This window comes from Hemiscyllium ocellatum, chromosome X, assembly GCF_020745735.1.
Source record: "Hemiscyllium ocellatum isolate sHemOce1 chromosome X, sHemOce1.pat.X.cur, whole genome shotgun sequence".
In the NCBI taxonomy this organism is placed as follows: domain Eukaryota; kingdom Metazoa; phylum Chordata; class Chondrichthyes; order Orectolobiformes; family Hemiscylliidae; genus Hemiscyllium; species Hemiscyllium ocellatum.
The window spans coordinates 11,095,580-11,114,429 of NC_083453.1; the positions used below are offsets into that span (position 1 = coordinate 11,095,580).

The 18,850-nt window shown below is 41.2% G+C and overlaps 1 protein-coding gene across 4 annotated transcripts in view; it reads right to left on the bottom strand.

Moving 5' to 3' along the window:
* The window catches only part of LOC132805699 (zinc finger protein 148-like), a 77,062-nt gene that overhangs the window by 16,173 nt on the left and 42,039 nt on the right, over window positions 1–18,850 (bottom strand). For 3 of the 4 annotated variants that reach the window (XM_060820887.1, XM_060820889.1, XM_060820886.1), the window contains 2 exons: window positions 14,794–14,917; window positions 1,102–1,185 (listed from right to left, as the gene is read on the bottom strand). In XM_060820887.1, coding sequence (XP_060676870.1) covers window positions 1,102–1,185; window positions 14,794–14,917 — 208 coding nt within the window. The remainder of the gene's footprint in view (window positions 1–1,101; window positions 1,186–14,793; window positions 14,918–18,850) is intronic. The other variant, XM_060820888.1, reaches the window with a different exon arrangement.

Genomic DNA, 18,850 nt, shown 5'->3' on the forward strand with positions numbered 1-18,850 from the left:
TCAACCTCCACATGCAAACACGAGAAATAGAGACAGCCATGTTCAAATTTATACATGATACTAAAACAGGAAGCAAAGTGAGTAATTGAGTCCAAGCTGCGAGGGTATCTGAGAAGATAGCGAAAGGGGCACAAGTTGACAAATGGATTTCAATGTCATTAAGTGTACAATGATATTCCAATGAAGACAGTAAATATCCATAGTGCAGTATGGCATATTGTGAGTGCCTACGGGAGATATTACACTGTGTCCCGGTGTCACGATGAGTGTCCTGAGGTGCATTACAGTGTTACAATGAGGGTCCCCAGGGAGTATTACAGGGTTAAAATATATCATGAATAACAGATATTCTTTAAATTCAACATTCTAATACGTCACAGAATAAGAGCAATAGAACAATTTGTGGTTAGAGCAAGAAACTAAAGAGACAGTATCCCTCTTTCTTCGCTTACCTAGGCTGCAGGATTGATCTCTGAAATGGTATCTCTTCAGCGATCCCATTTAGTAAGCTGCATGCTATTTTTGGTAAAAATAAACTTTGACAGAAAACCGAGAGATATGCATGGTGTCTGTGACAGAATAATGTGAATTTATCAAAGCCTTTAATGCTTACCAGAGCAATTCTGCAGCAAGACCAAACTGAGGGTTTTTTTGATATGCTCAATGAATAATGTCAAGATTTTTAATCCTGTACATTTCTCCAAATCCATTCCATAATACACCTGTGCAGAAAATAAACTTTGTGCACCTTCTGAGACAGAAAACAGACGCATGTTTGAAGCTGAATACGCCTTCATTAGTCAAAAGAATTTCAATTGAACTGATATTTTGCAAGAACCGAGATCTGAAGACAGAACGACCGAAACCTTATTTAAGATGTCACCCTGCTGTAGATTGACCAACTGAGATACACTACTTTGCCTTGCACCTTGTATTCATGAACAAGAAGCAGGTAACACAAATACTGCGTTCAGTTTTGAATGCTTTTTAACACATGCTTTCGTTGTTGTTAGGTCAACAAAAGGGATAATGTCTCTTTAAGGAGTTTCACAGACTGCATTTATCTCGTGTCACCAACACAAGCTCTGGTATTTCACTTACCAGTGTGTATCTTCTCATGTCTCTGCAGTAGGTACTTCTGGATAAATCGCATGCTACATTGGCTGCACTGATATGGCCTTTCACCTAAAAGCAAAACAAAATCCAAATTTCTCCTCAGCTCACTCAGGATGTAAATGCCTAAAATTATTCTTCTCGACCTAGCAGTCTAAGATACTTGGCTAAGAATTGTGAATGTTGGATTTGTTTCAGAGGTGTCCTGCAAGCGACCCGAGATACTTTCTTACCATGAAGCTCCTGAGCTGAACTTAGCTCAACCGTCTTCTTTTAAAAAATATAAGCAAATAGAGAGACAATATCCCTTTTTGTTGCTCTGGTAAAACCGGTCTTTACAATCAACTACATGCAATATTAACTGCATTCACAAACATCTCCTCCCAGCTGTGGAAGATGTTGATTGAAAGGCTGTTCAAATTATTCTAAAATAGGTCAGATGTAAACAACGGGTGGCACCAAAAGTAGGATTAATCACTGATATCTAGCAGTCAAAAATTCTCTCATCAGCTGGTTCCGTATCATTGATAACACAAGTCAAATTCCTAATTTGCTGTTCAAGACACTCATAAGAAGCCAGAGGCATGATAAGGTGCTGGTGCCTATAGATGACTCGACAGTAGTGCTTTGGTTTGATAATGCCATAAATTTGCTTTTGAAAGTTGTTGATGTTGCTGCAGTATTTAAGCATGTAAAGATAACATCTTTTTTTTCTACACTTTTAATTTTGGATTGAAATGAGAAAAGAACTGTTTTCAAACCAAGGATTGCTGCATGGTTTGAAAACAAGTAACTGGACATTCATCATAAACACTGTTGACACAGCTGCTTGTTCCAGCAGTAGCTGAAGTGTAGCTTGCAGGCAAACTGGAACCAAAGGATTGTGTACAAATGGACCTTCGGTTGGCAACTATTAACTGGTTGATCTGTGAAATAGTGACCAGTTATCAATGACAAAGGCCTTCAGCACACCAACAAGCTGCTTTAAGCCTGAAGAAAAACAGTTTCTTCTTCCACCAGCAGCTGTTGTAAACTGTGACTTTTTAATTAATATCAGAGAGCTTTCAAGTGGGGAAAGGAGCTCTTGTATATTTGGCAAACCAGTGGAAACATCCAGAGAAACAAGACTGAGAAGCAGCGTTCTGATTGGTACAATAACCATCTCAGAGGATCCTATGTAGAGACCACTAAACTGCTTTCCCAGTCTTTCCTCTGTCCAGAACACCCGTGCTTTATTTTCTGTCTGTGTCTGTGTGTGTAAGGAGCTTATATTATTATTTACTCATAGGATGAGGGCATCACTGGCTAGCATTTATTGCCCACCCCTAATTACCCAGAAGTTGGTTAAGAGCCAACCACACTGCTGTGTCACATGTAGGCCAGACAAGGTAAGGGTGGCAGTTTTCTTCCTTAAAGAACATTTGTGAACCAGATGGGTTTTTCCAACAATGGTCATCAGAAAACCCTTAATTTCAAATTTTTATTGAATTCAAATTTCAAACGCAGGCTCCCAGAACATTACACGGGCCTCCGAATTAACAGTCCAGTGATAATACGGTGCCATCACCTTAGAAATGGATTAGAGTTTTAACTAGTACAGTTATAGGCCAATGGTTCAGAACTACTTGCCTGTAGCTAGAGTCTAATTATTTGAAATAAATCATCATTCTTAAGTACAAAAACCTGGTCTAGGTTTTCTGTCAATCCAGGTGTAAAAGGCAGGTAAATTAGGGAAGTGTGCATATTTTTACAAAATCTTTAGCTTTTATGACCACTCTGGGAATAGCAAGACTTGATTTCCAGTGTAAGGCATGACAAGCAATACCATCAGTGTATGTAGCATTAAAACACATTTTCAGAAACTAATGAAGGGTCAGTGTTTGATGCTACCACATGTAGAATTGAGCTATGCAACCAAAGGTACCAAAAGCCCATGTTTGTGCTGATCACACCCACAGCGGTATCTGCAATGCTGAAACCAACTCTGCTGCTATTCCATAATAGAAAAAGGAAGAGAAATCATTGGAATAATCAGCCAGGATTCCCATTCATAATTACAACTCAAGGAAATATGAATGGGTGAATGCAGGATCAAGTTCAACTGTGACACTTTCCAGGGTCGAATACCCAGTCAATATTCAGTGCTGAGACTCACATAAGAGGGACGATTGGAAAAGGTATCGGAGGGCACACTATGCTCTTGCAAGCTGGAATCAAGCAAAACTCAGCAATCTTTGGGAAATGTGGAAGGAACTTGAACAACAAAACCTGGGGTCTTTAACATGTCCCAACTAGCCAGCAGATTCAAGGCTGTGCCAACTCAGTCCCGCCAACAATCTGCAAAGCCAAAAGTTGAAGTGCTTTCACTTTATTCTTCCATTTGCAGCGGAGGCTTTGATGACAAAGAAAAACAGACATCGTCTGTCAGCTGTGCCCATCTCTCCCGTATTCTCTCATTTAAACCTGGTCACGGCACTCAATTCACTTAATCCCAAAGGCAAAATTTAAGTTAGACAAAGAAATAAAGTGGATTATGAACTGACTAATAGTGAGAGAATGGTTCTGTAGCTCAGGAGAGGGCAGCAAGCAAGGTGACAAATGGGATGCACCAAATTTGCGGAAGACATAAGCAGAGTACAGGGGAGGGAGGGAGCACGCGGGAAGGATAGCAAACGAAAATAGCACATGCACAGCAACTGCACTGAAGTAATGCTTCTGTTTCAGTTTTCGTAAACTTCCCTAATTCACAAACTTGTGAAAAAATGCACTTTAAACGGGGGATACCTGCACTTGTAATCACAGTCAGTGCTCAATCAAATCGGGAAGATAAAGTTATAATTAGTTTTACCATCCCTTGTTAGTTAAAGTGTTCAAAATTTTTCAGTAAAAGCAGAGATTTTTAAATTCTAAATTGAGGAAAAATGAAGTAGTGACACTGGCAGTACAGAAAGCAGTTGATCAGTGAGTAGCTGTTGAGTCTTTATCTAATTAGTAACTTCTATTTAACAAGCCAGCTTCCAGTTCTATGTGTGAAATAAAAGGGATGAAAATTTAAAACAAGCTTTCAAAAATCTGATAAAGAAAATGCTTTTCGAAGTAATAAACTGAGATATTTACCTTTAGAAATACGGACTGAATATTCAACTGATGTCATTCAAAACTTCAATTAATGACCTGCTCCCCCCCAATTAGTTTAAATTATAATTTTAATACCACAAATATGAAACAATGCCTAAATTCACACAAATTGACTATACTCAAAAATACTTGACAAAAAAATATTTATTTTCACAGGAAATTGACTCTCATTTCCTTTATTTTGCTTGGCTTAACTCATTTAATTAGACTTACAATTTTTACCATATGACTTCACTAATCATTTTCTACTAATCCTCAGTGTCACTCTCAAAATCAGGATCAAAACCTACAAATACATTTGTTTCCTTAATTTAATTCTATGAAGATTTCACCATCAGCATCAAAGGGCATCAGCTGTAGTATCACTCTATAGTTTAAGTGTCACAACTTGCATTTTCAACATTTGTTGAAAAATTCACAACCACATTTGATAGCTGTTTGATTACAAAGAAAAACAGGCATCAGGTATCAGCTATGCCCACCTCAGCAGTATTCTCTCATTTAGACCAGGTCACAGTGCTCAATTCATTTAAAAACAAAGTCAAAATTTAAGTTTATCAAAAAAGAAATGGCTAGGATTGAGAGAACTGTTCCGTGACTCAGGAGAGGGCTGGCCACCTTCCTTCTTCAGCCAAAAAAAATCATTTTATGGCAATTGAACTCAACTGTTATATTTTCTGCCATTTTACAATAAGTGTCGATGTTGATGTGGCTCTTCCTTCCACTCTTTGTCTATAATATTCAGATACCTCTGATCTACTACCAATATCATATTCTGGGGTCTCACTCGTAACCATGAAGGTTATAGATGCATGCGTCCTCAAGAGTCTCACTCTCCTACTTGCAGCACTTACTCTACTTGCATTCTGTTGCTTTTGGTCAATTTCTTGCCTTTTTGATTTAGCCTAGTCATTTTCCCTTTCATTAATTACTACCTGTTGCTTTGTCAACTTTTTGCTTTAGTCTCTTTGTATGCCACCTGTCACCTGCCCTTGCCATTTGTCCCTAACAACATGTGGTACCTCAGAACCTAACTGAAGTGCAAAGGGACTTGGGAGTCCTAGTCCATATTTCTTTTCAGGTAAACGTACCAGTTGAGTCATTAGTTAGGAAGGCAGTAACTTGCAGGTTGAGTCATTAGTTAGGAAGGCAAATACAATGTTGTCATTCATCTCGAAAGGACTAGAATATAAAAGCAGGGATGTGCTTTGCAGGCTTTATAAAGCTCTGATCGGACTATATTTAGAGTATTGTGAGCAATTTCGGGTCCGATACCTCAGGAAGGAGGTACTGGCCCTGGTGCGGGTTCAGAGGTGATTCACGAGAATGACCCCAGGAATGAAAGGCTTAACAAATGAGGAAGGTTTGAGGATTCTGGGATTATACTCAATAGATTTTAGAAGGATGAGGGGGATCTGAGTGAAACTTACAGAATACTGAATGGCCTTGACAGAGTGGACATTGGGAAGATGTTTGTACTGGCAGGACAGACAAGGGCACAACCTTAGAGTAAAGGGAAGGCCCTTCGGAACAGAGATAAGGAGAAACTTCTTCAGTCAGCGAATAATGAATCTATAGAATTCATTTCCACAGAAGTCTGTGGAGGCCAGGTCATTGAGCATATTTAAAACAAAGGCAGATAATTTCTTGATTGCCAAGGGAATCAAAGGTTATGGGGAAAAGGTGGGAAAGCAGGATTGAAAAACCTATCCGCCATGACTGAATGGCAGAGCAGACTTGATGAGCCAACTAGCCTAATTTCTGCCCCTATTTCCTTATGGTCTTCCACTGAACAAATAAAATCAGAAAAAAATGAAATATGAACAGATGAGGGATTGATAATATTCTTTCCTGGAACGTAGAGTTAAGGTTAGCTAAAGCATGTCTTGATTACAATGTCAGTGAGAACGCCTACTAGGAGGCCAACAGCTACTCCTACCACCCTGAGGGTGGATTTAAACATTAACTCTCGCATAACGGTCCGCTTAGTCAAAGATATTATCACAGGTTTGGTTGTGCTTTTGTCCATATTTTGACATGGATAAAAACAGCTATCGCAGACCTGGGCAATCAACATCCTGTGTCACATGGGAACTTAATCACATGTGCATGAAGTGCAGTCAACTGCAGCAGCTTGTACTCTGGGTTTCAGCTTGGGCAGCAGGTCTAGCATTACTGCAGCAGATCAGTGGGGCTAAGAATACAGAGTCTGCATGTTTATAGATGTCAGCACCCCGCAGCTTAAGGGCAAGCAGGAAGAGATGCAATGGGTGCTGCCGAGCAGTCCAGAATAGGTACTGCAGGAGTCACCTCAGTATTTCATGTTCCAACCAGTATTCAGTTCTGATACTGGTGAAGGCATTGGTTCACCTGGAGTATGTAGCCTGAGCCAAGTCCATGGTAACATGGATATCCTCAAATATATTTTATGGGGCTGGTGGACGAGGATATTCAAGAGAAAAGCAATCAAAGCATAGTTGTATTGCTTGGTGTATTCTGTAGGCTATCAGCTGCTGGAAAGACGTACAGAAACAAATTTTCAAGGAAGTGCAAAATTATTCAATAGTTCTAATTATATGCTATTGCTGCTGACAAATTGATAGTAGCAACAACAAAATGTCCAACTGGGTAATGGCTTGCCAGGCTATTATGAGCTAAAAGCAGAATACACAACTTTCAAATATTAATGAATTGACAAATAAGATTGGTGGAGAGTTATTTAATTCCCTAGGTTTCATTTGTAGACTGAAAAGAAACCATCTGAGCTGAAGCTTTATAAAAAGTATCAATATTTCTGGACTTCAGAAGTTATGGAAAAAATCAGCAGTAGATGAAGCTACATTCTCTGTTCCAAATTTACACAGCTAACTAGGGAAATCAGAATCAAGTCCACGATGGTACTTCAGGGACTAACCTACACATACTATATTCACTGGTTGGGTTCCAAGACTGTCTGCTGTACAGTGCCAATACATCCCACTCAAATGGTGTCAGGAGAACTCTCTCCATAATCCAAATATTCAAACAATTGTCCCCCTGAATGAAGCAAGAGACAATCCTTCATACAACACCGTTCTTTTTCTATTTTAAATGCTGCAAGAACACAGAACCCAATTACCTAGGTCAGCTTCACTAGGTAATAAGCCTGAGCAAGAGGGCACAAGGATTTGTTTTTTTTTAATTTGTTCACAGGATGCGAGTGTCACCGGTGATGCCAGCATTTACTACCTATTCTAAATGCACAAGAGATGGTGATGTGCCACTGCAGTCCACGGAGTGTAGGCAGATCTCATACTGCCAGGCAAAATGCACCAGGATTTTGACCAAACAACAGGGGAGAATATCACCATCTGCATGTTCCTTATATGTCAGCTACCCTTGTTCTTGGTGGTAGCAGATGTCACAGGTTTGGAACTCACTGTCAAAGGAGCTTTTGACAGTGTAATCTCGACATGGTATAGACTGCTGCTATTGTGTATAGGTGATGGAGGGAGTGAATGTTTATGATGGCAGATGGCGTGATCAACTGAAGTGTTTTATTCTAGATAGGCTTCAGAACTGCAGCAGACAATCAGCTTAGCACTTGTGTAGCCATGAACATTATCTGCCCTTTATCAGCTCAAGCCTGGGCCCTGTCCAGGTATTACTTCATTGGTACAGGCTATTTCACTATCTGAGTTCAGAATGGATCCAAACACTGCAATAATTAGAGAACATCTCCATTTCTGCCTTAACGATGGAGGAAAGGTTATCGATGAAGCAGTTGAAGATGATTGGACCGAGGCCACTGTCCTAGGGAAGTCCAGCAACAAAGTCCTGAGGCAGACAACTATTGTTCTCTGTGCTAGGTTTGACTCCAGCCATGGGACAGTTTCCTCTGATTCCTATTGACTTCAATTCTGCAATGACTCCTTACAGGATTTAATATAATTTAAATTTCCCAAGTGCTACTGTTTCATTGTCATATCTTTATTAGGTGATGCAGTCATGTAGTAATATTACCTCAGTATCGGTGTTGATTTTGTTTTATGGCTTTCCTCTTTAAAAGACAGCACAAATATCAAGATTGCATACATATTTTATTAAATATTGACATGTATTATGAAGATTTTGTTTTGGAGGACCCATGTTTAAAGAGTTATGGACAGTGGCTCATTTAGAATGCAGAGGAGAAACCTTTAATCTAAAATAAAAGGGACATTTCCTTAATTTCAAAACGTTGAAAGAACAGTAGGATGCCTTTTCTCCCCTCCACCCCCAAAATGAGAGCTGCTGGATCTATTGGAAGACACCAGTGGCTGAGTCTGGGGAGGTCAAGAATTTTTGATATTGCTTGGAGTACCGCCCGAGAGCGAGAGACGCTTCTTGGATGAATTGCGTCTGCAAAACTCCCAGTCATAATTGCTTGTATTTAATGATAGCTGTGTTCATACACTAGGATGCTGACTGAAAGCCACGTTTCACACCTTATCCTCTTTTCCTCCAATCAGCAACAACTATTAACCAGTTCTGATGAGTCAGACTTGACTAATTAACTCTGATTTCTCTCCACAGATGCTGCCAGACCAGCTGGAGTTTTCTGAGGCATTTTCCATGTTAGTTCTAATTATTAACTGGTGATCACCACACCCACCCCCCGCCACTTACCCCCAACCCAGTCTCTGCAGAGAAAGATTTTTTTTCCCTATAATCGATGCTTATGCATGTGTGTGTTAGGTTATTTACAAGGGTAAATCTTTATACATTCCCATTTCAAGCTCCGCATTAATCAGGCTTACACATTGTCAAACTAGTCTTATTTAAAAATAAATCAACAATTTTGTTGCTTATAAAAGTAATCTAGTTTTTTATTAAATGTACATTAGGTTTAGAATAAGCATAATAGTATGTATAGGTAACTGGGTAAAGCATTTACTTTGTGACCAGCGTCGTAGTGGGACTTTACAGAAAGTGCACTCTTCCAAGTTTGTTCTAACATTTAGAGTGCATAACAAAGACTTTTTGTTAATTTATTACAAACAAATTTCCCATAATTTATCTTTCCACATTCACCAAAGTAAATAGTTAAATGCATACTTTATGTAAAAATGTTGCAACATTAAAACCAATTTTCCAGGCACTATTTGTAACGTGAAAAAATGCAATATGTAAACAGGTTCCTGAAAACCTCCATAAAAATTGAATGCAAGATGCTGATCATCATCTTGGGATACAATTTGCTGATCATCAACCGCTGTACCTCTCTACATTAAAAGAAATTGAAGACCTCAGCTACTCTGAATGTCTCACCTTTACATAAAGTTCTCCAGTTTGCCTTTCGATATTATGAGTAGCTATAAACTCCAATAAACATGCTCAGTAACAGATAAAGCCACATGATGTACAAAGTTTGTGATACCTGTGCAATCCTTAGTGGATTAATCAATACTAGGTCTAATGTTCAGCTGACACTTGGGCTCTCCTTTCTCCCCAGCCCAGCTGAAATTCAGGCTCTGATTCCTCACCGACCCTGGCCCATACGTGAGCTCTACTCCCCTACCAAACCTGTCTGAACACTCTGGTCCAGTTACATGGCTACTCACCTCTCTGAACAGTCTACTGCTCCAGCCTCCTCTGCCTATGCTACATGGTGACCAGCCAGAGTAACTCCTCTAGGTCAGTTAATTGCAGGTTCCGTTCCCACACCTCCCCCCACCCTTGCCGCTCCTCAAACCAGCCATTCTGTCTATAGAGGAACACCAACAGTTGGGTAAAGGGGTAAGAGAAGAGGAGGAGGAAACTGGAGCAGGAACATTAAAAAAAAACAGAATCTGTGATTGGAGGAGCAGCTCCTCTCAGATGTTTTAGACCCGATATACTCGCCCCAGCATCCCAGTAACCAATCTGGTGAACCTTTGCTATACTGCCTCCAAAGCTAGTCTATCCTTTCTTCAACATGGAGACCAAAGTTGCACATAGTATTCCAGGCGCAGTCTCACAAAAGTCTTTTACAATTGTAGCAAAACTTCCTCATTCTTCAAATTCAAGCCCTTAATAAGAAAGATCAACAAACCTTTCTGCTTTTGTATTCACGCTACCATAGGTGAATAACCTCACCCATACTCAATGTGCAACAAGGTGGCAGATTCATTTGACCTGCTCATATTTTTTTGGGCAGGCACTGTGGACGGCACCGTGGCACAGTGGTTAGCACTGCTGCCTCACAGCGCCAGAGATCCGGGATCAGTTCCTGCCTCAGGCGACTGACTGTGTGGAGTTTGCACATTCTCCCCATGTGTGCATGGGTTTCCTCCGGGTGCTCCTGTTTCCTCCCACAGTCCAAAGATGTGCAGGTTAGGTTAAGGGGTAAATGGGGAGGGGAATGGGTCTGGGTGGGTTGCGCTTCGGGAATATAGTTTGCGGCCTCCTCATAGCTGACATTAGCAACTAATTTCGTACCCTGGATACATTACTCAATTGTTTTGTCTAATCCATTATAATGAACTGTAAATGACAGAGGCCCAAGATGGATTCTTGCAGGATGAGCTAGTTATAGCCCGCCTACTAGAAAATTACCTAATTTGAGATTGTCTCCCAGTGCTCTGTGGTAGAATCCATGGGTAAATCACCACTGATGGGAAGAGCCACAATTAGTATTCAAACGGATGAAAAACAATGACACCTGTGGCACCAAAAGGGGTCTCTCTTCCCTCCATGACAGACATTTACACCACATGCTGTATCCGAAAGGCTAAGAGCATTATGGAAGGCCCCACACACCCCTCACTCAAACTCTTCTCCCTCCTGCCATCTGGAGGAAGATAGCAGAGCATTCCATCTCTCACAGCCAGACTGTATAACAGTTTGTTCCCCCAAGCCATCAGGGTCCTTAACACTGTTTGATCGGACTCTTTTCCATCTGAAATTCTTTGCACGACTTCGAATAACTGCTACGACAATGTCTATTATTTATCATTCTTTTATTACACTGTAATTTGCATGGTTTGCACCATAGCACCTTGGTCCTGGAGGAACGCTGTCTCGTTTTTATTGTATTAGTTGTATATGGTAGAAATGACAAATACAAGTTACTCTACTCTCCAGCCAAGGTCTTCAAAACTAGTGGACTTGTAGTCACATTAAAACTCCACACACTCATTCTTTGGATTTGGGATTTCCCCTGGTCAACCAAAGCTCGTCTCAGTAATCCAGAAGCCAAGCTGATGCTTGGAGGACAGGAGTTTAAATCCTGTCATGGCAGTTGGAGGAATTTTTTTTAAAATCAATCAATAAAAATTGAATGTAACGGTAGTTTCAGTGATGATGACCATGAAACTATCAACGGTCATAAAAACTCATTAGGTACATTGTATGGAAGGAAATCTGCCATCTTTATCTGGTCTAGTCTACATACCACTCCAGAACAACAGCAATAAGATTGACTATTAATTGCCTTCTGAAATGGCCTAACAAGGCATTCAGTTCATGAGCAATTAGGGATGGGAAAAACATGCTGGCCTTGCCCTTCCACACAGAAAGCACCTTGTCCCTGTTGGTCAACATCTCGGGCTGGTGTTCCCTCATTACCACAGTGTGTATGTGCATTAAAAACTGGAAGAACTGTGGTTGCTCTAAATCAGAAACAAAAAACAGAAGTTGCTGTAAAAGCTCAGCAGATCTGACAGCATCTGTGATGAGAAATCAGAGTTAACTTTCTGGACCTGAAACATTAACTCTAATTTATCTTCACAGATGCTGCCAGACCTGCTGAGCTTTTCCAGCAACTTCTGTTTTTGTTGTGTACGTTCATACCTGTTCTGACTCATAGTCACAGCCTTCTGGCCTTGATTATTACTCAATTCTAAAGTTCTACTTGATATAATGGATGTGACTGCCTGCCTCCTAGAAACAAAATGCCCAGGTAATCCCTGTCCCTGCTGTTGCAGCTCAACAATTCAAAATGATGACTTTCTATAGATAGGGTAGATAGAGATCACAATACTCTTGATACATTTCCATATGCTTTAGTTATGGCAAACTATCTGTTCTGCCCTGCCTGTTGAAACTTATTTATTTTATTAGTTAATCTGTTAGTGATTTAATAAAAGAAAGTAACAGCAATTTACAGATTCCTACCTTAAAGATAAGAGAACACTCACCAGCTACTGCTGGGAAATGAAAAATAAAATGCAGCACCTGCTTCCTCTCTCTCTACTGAATTCTTGCTTGCATCAAAAGCCTAACTTCAACCTTTCATTTATGAAGCAATTAATTGTGATCACGTTTTTGGTACAAGTAAGAATGTGCATTAAAGTGCTGCATTGCTCACATCTAACCAACAATCAAAAAGATCACTGATATTTCAGTTGGCGTATAACTATGGTTTGGTGAATATTATATCATGGCAACCTTTTAGAGGAGAACAGATTAACTGGCACTTTATAAAACTAAGTTGATGGCAAAGCACTTCTGATGATGATACCTCATGTGAACCATCTTTTGCCCTTTGCAACACTCTTCAACAAAATTAACATCTGGTTTTCCATTTCTGTCCAAGACTCAATGGTATCTTATTTTTATTAATTCTCATGGACTGTGTTAAGTTTGGTCGGAATGGACATGTTTAAGTCAGTGTTACTGAGAAATTACACATTTTTTATGATAAAACACAAGCTGCTGTATGGTCATTAAAATTAACTATCTGTTGTTCCTTTTGGTTTGCCATCCTGCAAATACCTACCATTTCCATCTTTTTAAAAAACTAATTGGCACACATGTAAATCAGACAGAATACACCTCAATGCAAGGAATTAATTGCACGCTACTTTGCTTCTATGAAGCTAAAAGGCAAAGTTACTGGAAAGAAGTAACAGTCTGAAGTGAATCCAACTTAGTGAATCCTTGTTATGACAGAACCACTCAGTACAATGAGCTTTGCCTGTTCATAACTGCATTTAATTTGGGGCTTGTTTTTGACAGGTTGCAGGACAAGAAACTCAATTAGCTCTGGTTTATCACATGCTGCTTAGATATGTGGCAAGGAATGAATCAAATATGAATAGATAAAATCGTGATGGCAAAAGTTGTTGCAGAAAACCTTTGACAATATTATGCTCCACATTTGAAGCAAAAGACAGGTTACTCTATGTTCAGAATTCAGCTTTTTGAAATTTAACATGGCATTCAAAAGAACAGATTGATTCAGAGTCTAGTTGAATAAGTAGGACCAATTCCACCAATGGGATTAGAGAAACAAAATCAGGAAGAGGCCAGTCAGCCCCTCTGGCACGATCAATTGGCAATTTTGCTGTTCAACAAGAGCAAAACATCATGTGCCAAGTTAGCTGATCTTAGTTGGAGTGATTGCAAGAGCTGTAGATAGGGATAGTGGATGGAAAAAGGGTACTGCCACAGGTCCCTCTCCTCATCACAGCACATTAAAAATGTACTGAAGACCATGGATTTCAAATGAGGGCAACATCAGGCTGAGCTGTGATATTCCACATCCCCCACCCCGCCGCCCCCAACACCTCATCCCACCCCTCGCACCCAAAACAAACAGTCCATTGATATAGACTGTCTACACTTACACCAGAGGACTGGAGGGCAGCTGACATCTGTGGAACCAAACTTCAAACAAGAGGCAGCATGTTCAGAGGGAAGAAGAAAAAAAAGGCACGGTCATCTGTTTACTTCCTGTCTTTGAAAGTGCTTTTGAAGTCTGAATTTAGAACACCGACACCAAGGAAGGAACCAAATGGTTTATGAACCAGAGAGTAAAAGTCAGTGTACTGAGTGCAGCGGGGTGAAAGTCATAGCGATTGTATTGCAAACTAGCCATATATATTAATCGTAGATGTATAAGAGCAAGCCCAGGTTCCCAACTCTCAGAAACCTGTATCTGGGCACAACATACACAAGGGATATCATGTGATATGTAGCTACTTCCAAGAAGTTCAGTTCAAAAATGTTGGAACATTTACAATACTAGACACTCACTTATGTTTTCTAAAGAGTGCAATTAAAATGTTTCACTGATGGCTCGAATGCTAAACACACCATGTAGATTTGGCTCCCATGTTGTGTTCACTGATCTCAGCTAGGGTAGCAGTTGGAGTATGACTACTCCTTCTAGTGTCCCTGGGTAAAGGCATCATTAGCCAGGTTTCCCCAATTCCAATCATGATCAAAGGACCCTTGCTAGCAATTATGTGTATGCTGTAATGTCCACTAAAGATCGGGCTTGGCCATGCTAAAATTATCTGATGACAATAACTGGTTCACACAAGATGGATGAGGGACTCAAGAAACTACAGGCCTTTCTTGTGAGGAAGAGAGCAGAAAATAGGAGAGGAGAAAGTTTACACGCGCTCATTGCATGATCAAAAGAAAATTATTTTATGACTTCGCAAATTTTAAAGAAAAGACCTCTTATTAAACAGGACAAAGGTATTCTGGCACCTGTAATAAGGATTTAGCAGTAGTGGCATTTTCGTTTGAAAAGCGTACACAGTCTTTAGCTTACAAACAGCTCTGAACACACCCACGGTTCTTGCATTCTACCTGTGTGGATGAGGATGTGCCTCTGCAGATGGTAGTTAGTCCGGAACGCAGCGCTGCACTGCTCGCAGATGTGAGTCTTGGGAGATTTAACCAGGAATGAGCCATCTTCACCGACTACCAGAATCTGAAAGGCAGAATATTTACACACAATGCTCGACGTGCTTACTGCCAAGACATCAGACAAGCCCTCAGAAGTCCATTAGGCCCCTCAAAAAACAATGGAGACACATGACCACTGTGTACAACATACATATTCTGATGATCACAAATGATTTCAACTGTATTCCCATCAATAGAAAAAGTTGCAGAAAACATCTAGATTGAACAAACTTTCATCATACACATTTCACAGCAAAAAACAGAATTAATCATCCATAACGTTATGATTATCTATTCAGGTATATTTTCTCTCTGCCCTCCTTTAGATCCTTTTTTTTAAGCATCCTCTACCTCCTCTCAATCCAGAATTTTAAAGTTTTCCATGAGGTCCTGACTGAAATGTGGGCAAGCATGAGTTCTTAGGCTGTTGTTAACGCAGTTGAGGCAGCACTGAAGGTCACAGGCTGATATGCTCTTTAGTCATTACTTCCCATGCTGCAAGAAGCATTTTGCCAGTCTGTCCTATAAGCTGTGGGCAGTGGAGAAAATCAAGCTCATCCAGCTGGTGTATCATGAGCAAGACAGTGATTGAACCAGGCGGAGGAACAATAAATAAAAATTAAACTCATTTGCACCGGACAAGACAGAAAATACAAATCCATGCAGTGAAGCAACAAGATTAGATTAGATTAGATTAGACTTTTTAGATTAGACTTACAGTGTGGAAACAGGCCCTTCGGCCCAACAAGTCCACACCGACCCGCCGAAGCGAAACCCACCCATACCCCTACATTACCCCTTACCTAACACGACGGGCAATTTAGCTTGGCCAATTCACCTGACCCGCACATCTTTGGACTGTGGGAGGAAACCGGAGCACCCGGAGGAAACCCACGCAGACACGGGGAGAACGTGCAAACTCCACACAGTCAGTCGCCTGAGTCGGGAATTGAACCCGGGTCTTCAGGCGCTGTGAAGCAGCAGTGCTAACCACTGTGCCACCGTGCCGCCCACTAAGTCTTAAAGTAATTCAAAGAAAATGCGTGCCTTTTCTCCCCCCAATCAATATTTCAGATCAGAATCAGAGACATCAAAAGCAGAAACCACACTTCAGCAAGTAATTTATCATAAGACAGAAAACTGTCTGAAGGCAACAGAATAGAAGAGAAAATCAAAAGCAGCAAAGAGTAAGGAAACGGAATGGAGACAGACATTAACACTCAATTCACCAAAGTCGGCCTGAGTCCAGAAGGTTGTGAAAGTGGCTAATTGAAAAATCAGATGCTGTTCCTCAAGCTTGTGTTGAGCATCTTTGGAACACTGAAAGATACAGAGGTCAGTGAGATGAGAGTGGGAGCAAGGTAAAGAACAGAAATGACAGACGACAGCAACTTCAGCGTCACACCTGTGGACTAAACAAAAGCATCCCACGGAGCAGTCATCCAGTCTGTATTTTGTCTCCTGTGTTGAGGTGACCCGCATTGTGGATGACAAATATACTATACTAAATTGAAGAAGTACAAATCTATATGGGGAGATGATAGATATGGGGAGATTGGACAGCAACTGTTAGAGTCAGGAAACCTGAAACAGTGACGGAGAGCATCCAAAGAGTCATAAGATGTATGAGTAACTGACCGTATGATCAACTTTTACATTACAAAATGGCAACTAATCTAACCATTCACAATTCACTCCCCTGTGTAGAATTCCATCAGGCAAAACCATTGATTCCCTCTTTACAAAATTCCAGCGCAGTAAAGGACTTCTTTTAGCTCTCACCATAAAAAAGGTCCAGTCATTTCTCACAGATTCCCATCAAGAATTTGAAAGGACCAAATTGCGTCTCAATCTCTCAATGTTTAGATTGTATTTTTAAACAAACAAACTACCTACAAATGCTTGACAAAGACAAAGTAAAAGGAACCGACACTGAGCCAATGAAGGAGGACACGGAAAAAATTATCTGTTCCACAAGATGGAGTTCGAGGGTTTTTTTTAAATGTATTCACTTTGTGGGATGTGGGCATTGCTTATTTATTGCCTGTCCCTAGTTACCCTTGAGAACTGTGGTGCTGAGCTGTCTTCTTTAACTGCTGCAGTCCACCTGTGGGTTGACCCACAATGCCATTAGGGAGCAAATTCCAGGATTTTAACCCAAAGACAGTGAAGGAATGGCAATATAATTCCAAGTAAGGATGATGAGTGGCTTTGAGGGAAACTCGAAGGTGGTGGTGCTCCCATATATCTGCTACCCTTGTCCTTCTTGATGGACAAAGTTAAAAAAAAATCACACAACATCAGGTTATAGTCCAACAGGTTTATTGGGAAGAACTAGCTTTCAGAGCGCTGCTCTTTCATCAGGTAGCTAGTGGAGCAGGATCATAGGACACAGAATTTATAGGAGAAAGTGAGGACTGCAGATGCTGGAGATCAGAGCCGAAAATGTGTTGCTGGAAAAGCGCAGCAGGTCAGGCAGCATCCAAGGAGCAGGAGAATCGACGTTTCGGGCATGAGCCCTTCTTCAGGAATGAGGAAAGTGTGTCCAGCAGGCTAAGATAAAAGGTAGGGAGGAGGGACTTGGGGGACGGGCATTGGAAATGCAATAGGTGGAAGGAGGTCAAGGTGAGGGTGATAGGCCGGAGTGGGGGTGGGGGCGGAGAGGTCAGGAAGAAGATTGCAGGTTAGGAAGGCGGTGCGGAGTTTGAGGGATTTGACTGAGACAAGGTGGGGGGAGGGGAAATGACAAAACTGGAGAAATCGGAGTTCATCCCTTGTGGTTGGAGGGTTCCTAGGTGGAAGATGAGGCGCTCTTCCTCCAGCCGTCGTGTTGCTATAGTCTGGCGAATTTATAGCACAAGATCATAGTGTCATGCAACTGATACGATATATTGAACAAACCTAAACTGCTGTTAAGTTTTTCGTCTTTTAGAATAAGTTGCAGGTTTCAATTCATTAATATGTAAATCTCAGAACTTCTTTCAAGTCACATTCCTGAGATAACTTAAGGTTTTATTTAAAAAAATGACATCTCAGCTCAGACAATGCATTAAAGGTGTGAGGTTAGAGTCTGAAGTATTCCCAACCTTCAATCAGACTGGTTCTATTTCCAAAGTAGGAATTTATAAAATGTCGCATGGATTGACTGCCTGTAGATTGTGCGCTTTTTGAGCAAAATAGAACGTATCTGCAAATACAATTCTGCAAATTGTGTGCCTGTGTGTGCATGTGAGAGTGGGGGAGAGTGAGTATGTGTATGTGTGCCTGGTAGAGTGCGTGCATGAGTGTGACGGAGTATAAGTGAGGGTCTGCATGAGTGTGAGTATGTAAGTGTGCGTGCATGTGTGTATGTGTGCATGCGTATGTGAGAACGTATAATGTAGTGGGATCTCCTGTAGTGTGACATGAACCCCAGGTCCCGGTTGAGCCCATCCTCACGGGTTCTGAACTTGGCTATCAACCTCTGCTCGGCCACTCTGTGGTGTTGTGTATCCCGAAGTCCACCTTGGAGGGCAGTCACCCGAAGATCCGAAGCCAAATGTCCCTGACCGCTGAAGTGCTCCCCGACTGGGAGGGAACATCCCTGTCTGGTGATTGCTGCGCAGTGTCCGTTCATCCGTTGTCGTAGCGTCTGCTTGGTCTCGCCAACGTACCATGCGTCGGGGCATCCTTGCCAGCAGCATATGAGATAGACAACGTTGACTAAGACAAATGAGTACCTGCCGCGTACATGGTGGGTGGCATCCCCAAGAGTAATGGTGGTATCCGTGTCGACACACTGACAAGTCTTGCAGTGTCTGCCATGACAGGGTTGCACAGTATTGTGGTCAATGTTGTCCTGAAGGCTGGGTAGCTTGCTGCGAACTGTTTAAGGTTTGGCAGTTGTTTAAAGGCAAGAAGTGGAGGCATAGGGAAAGTCTTGGTGAAGTGCTTATCCTCATTGGTAATGTGTTGTAGG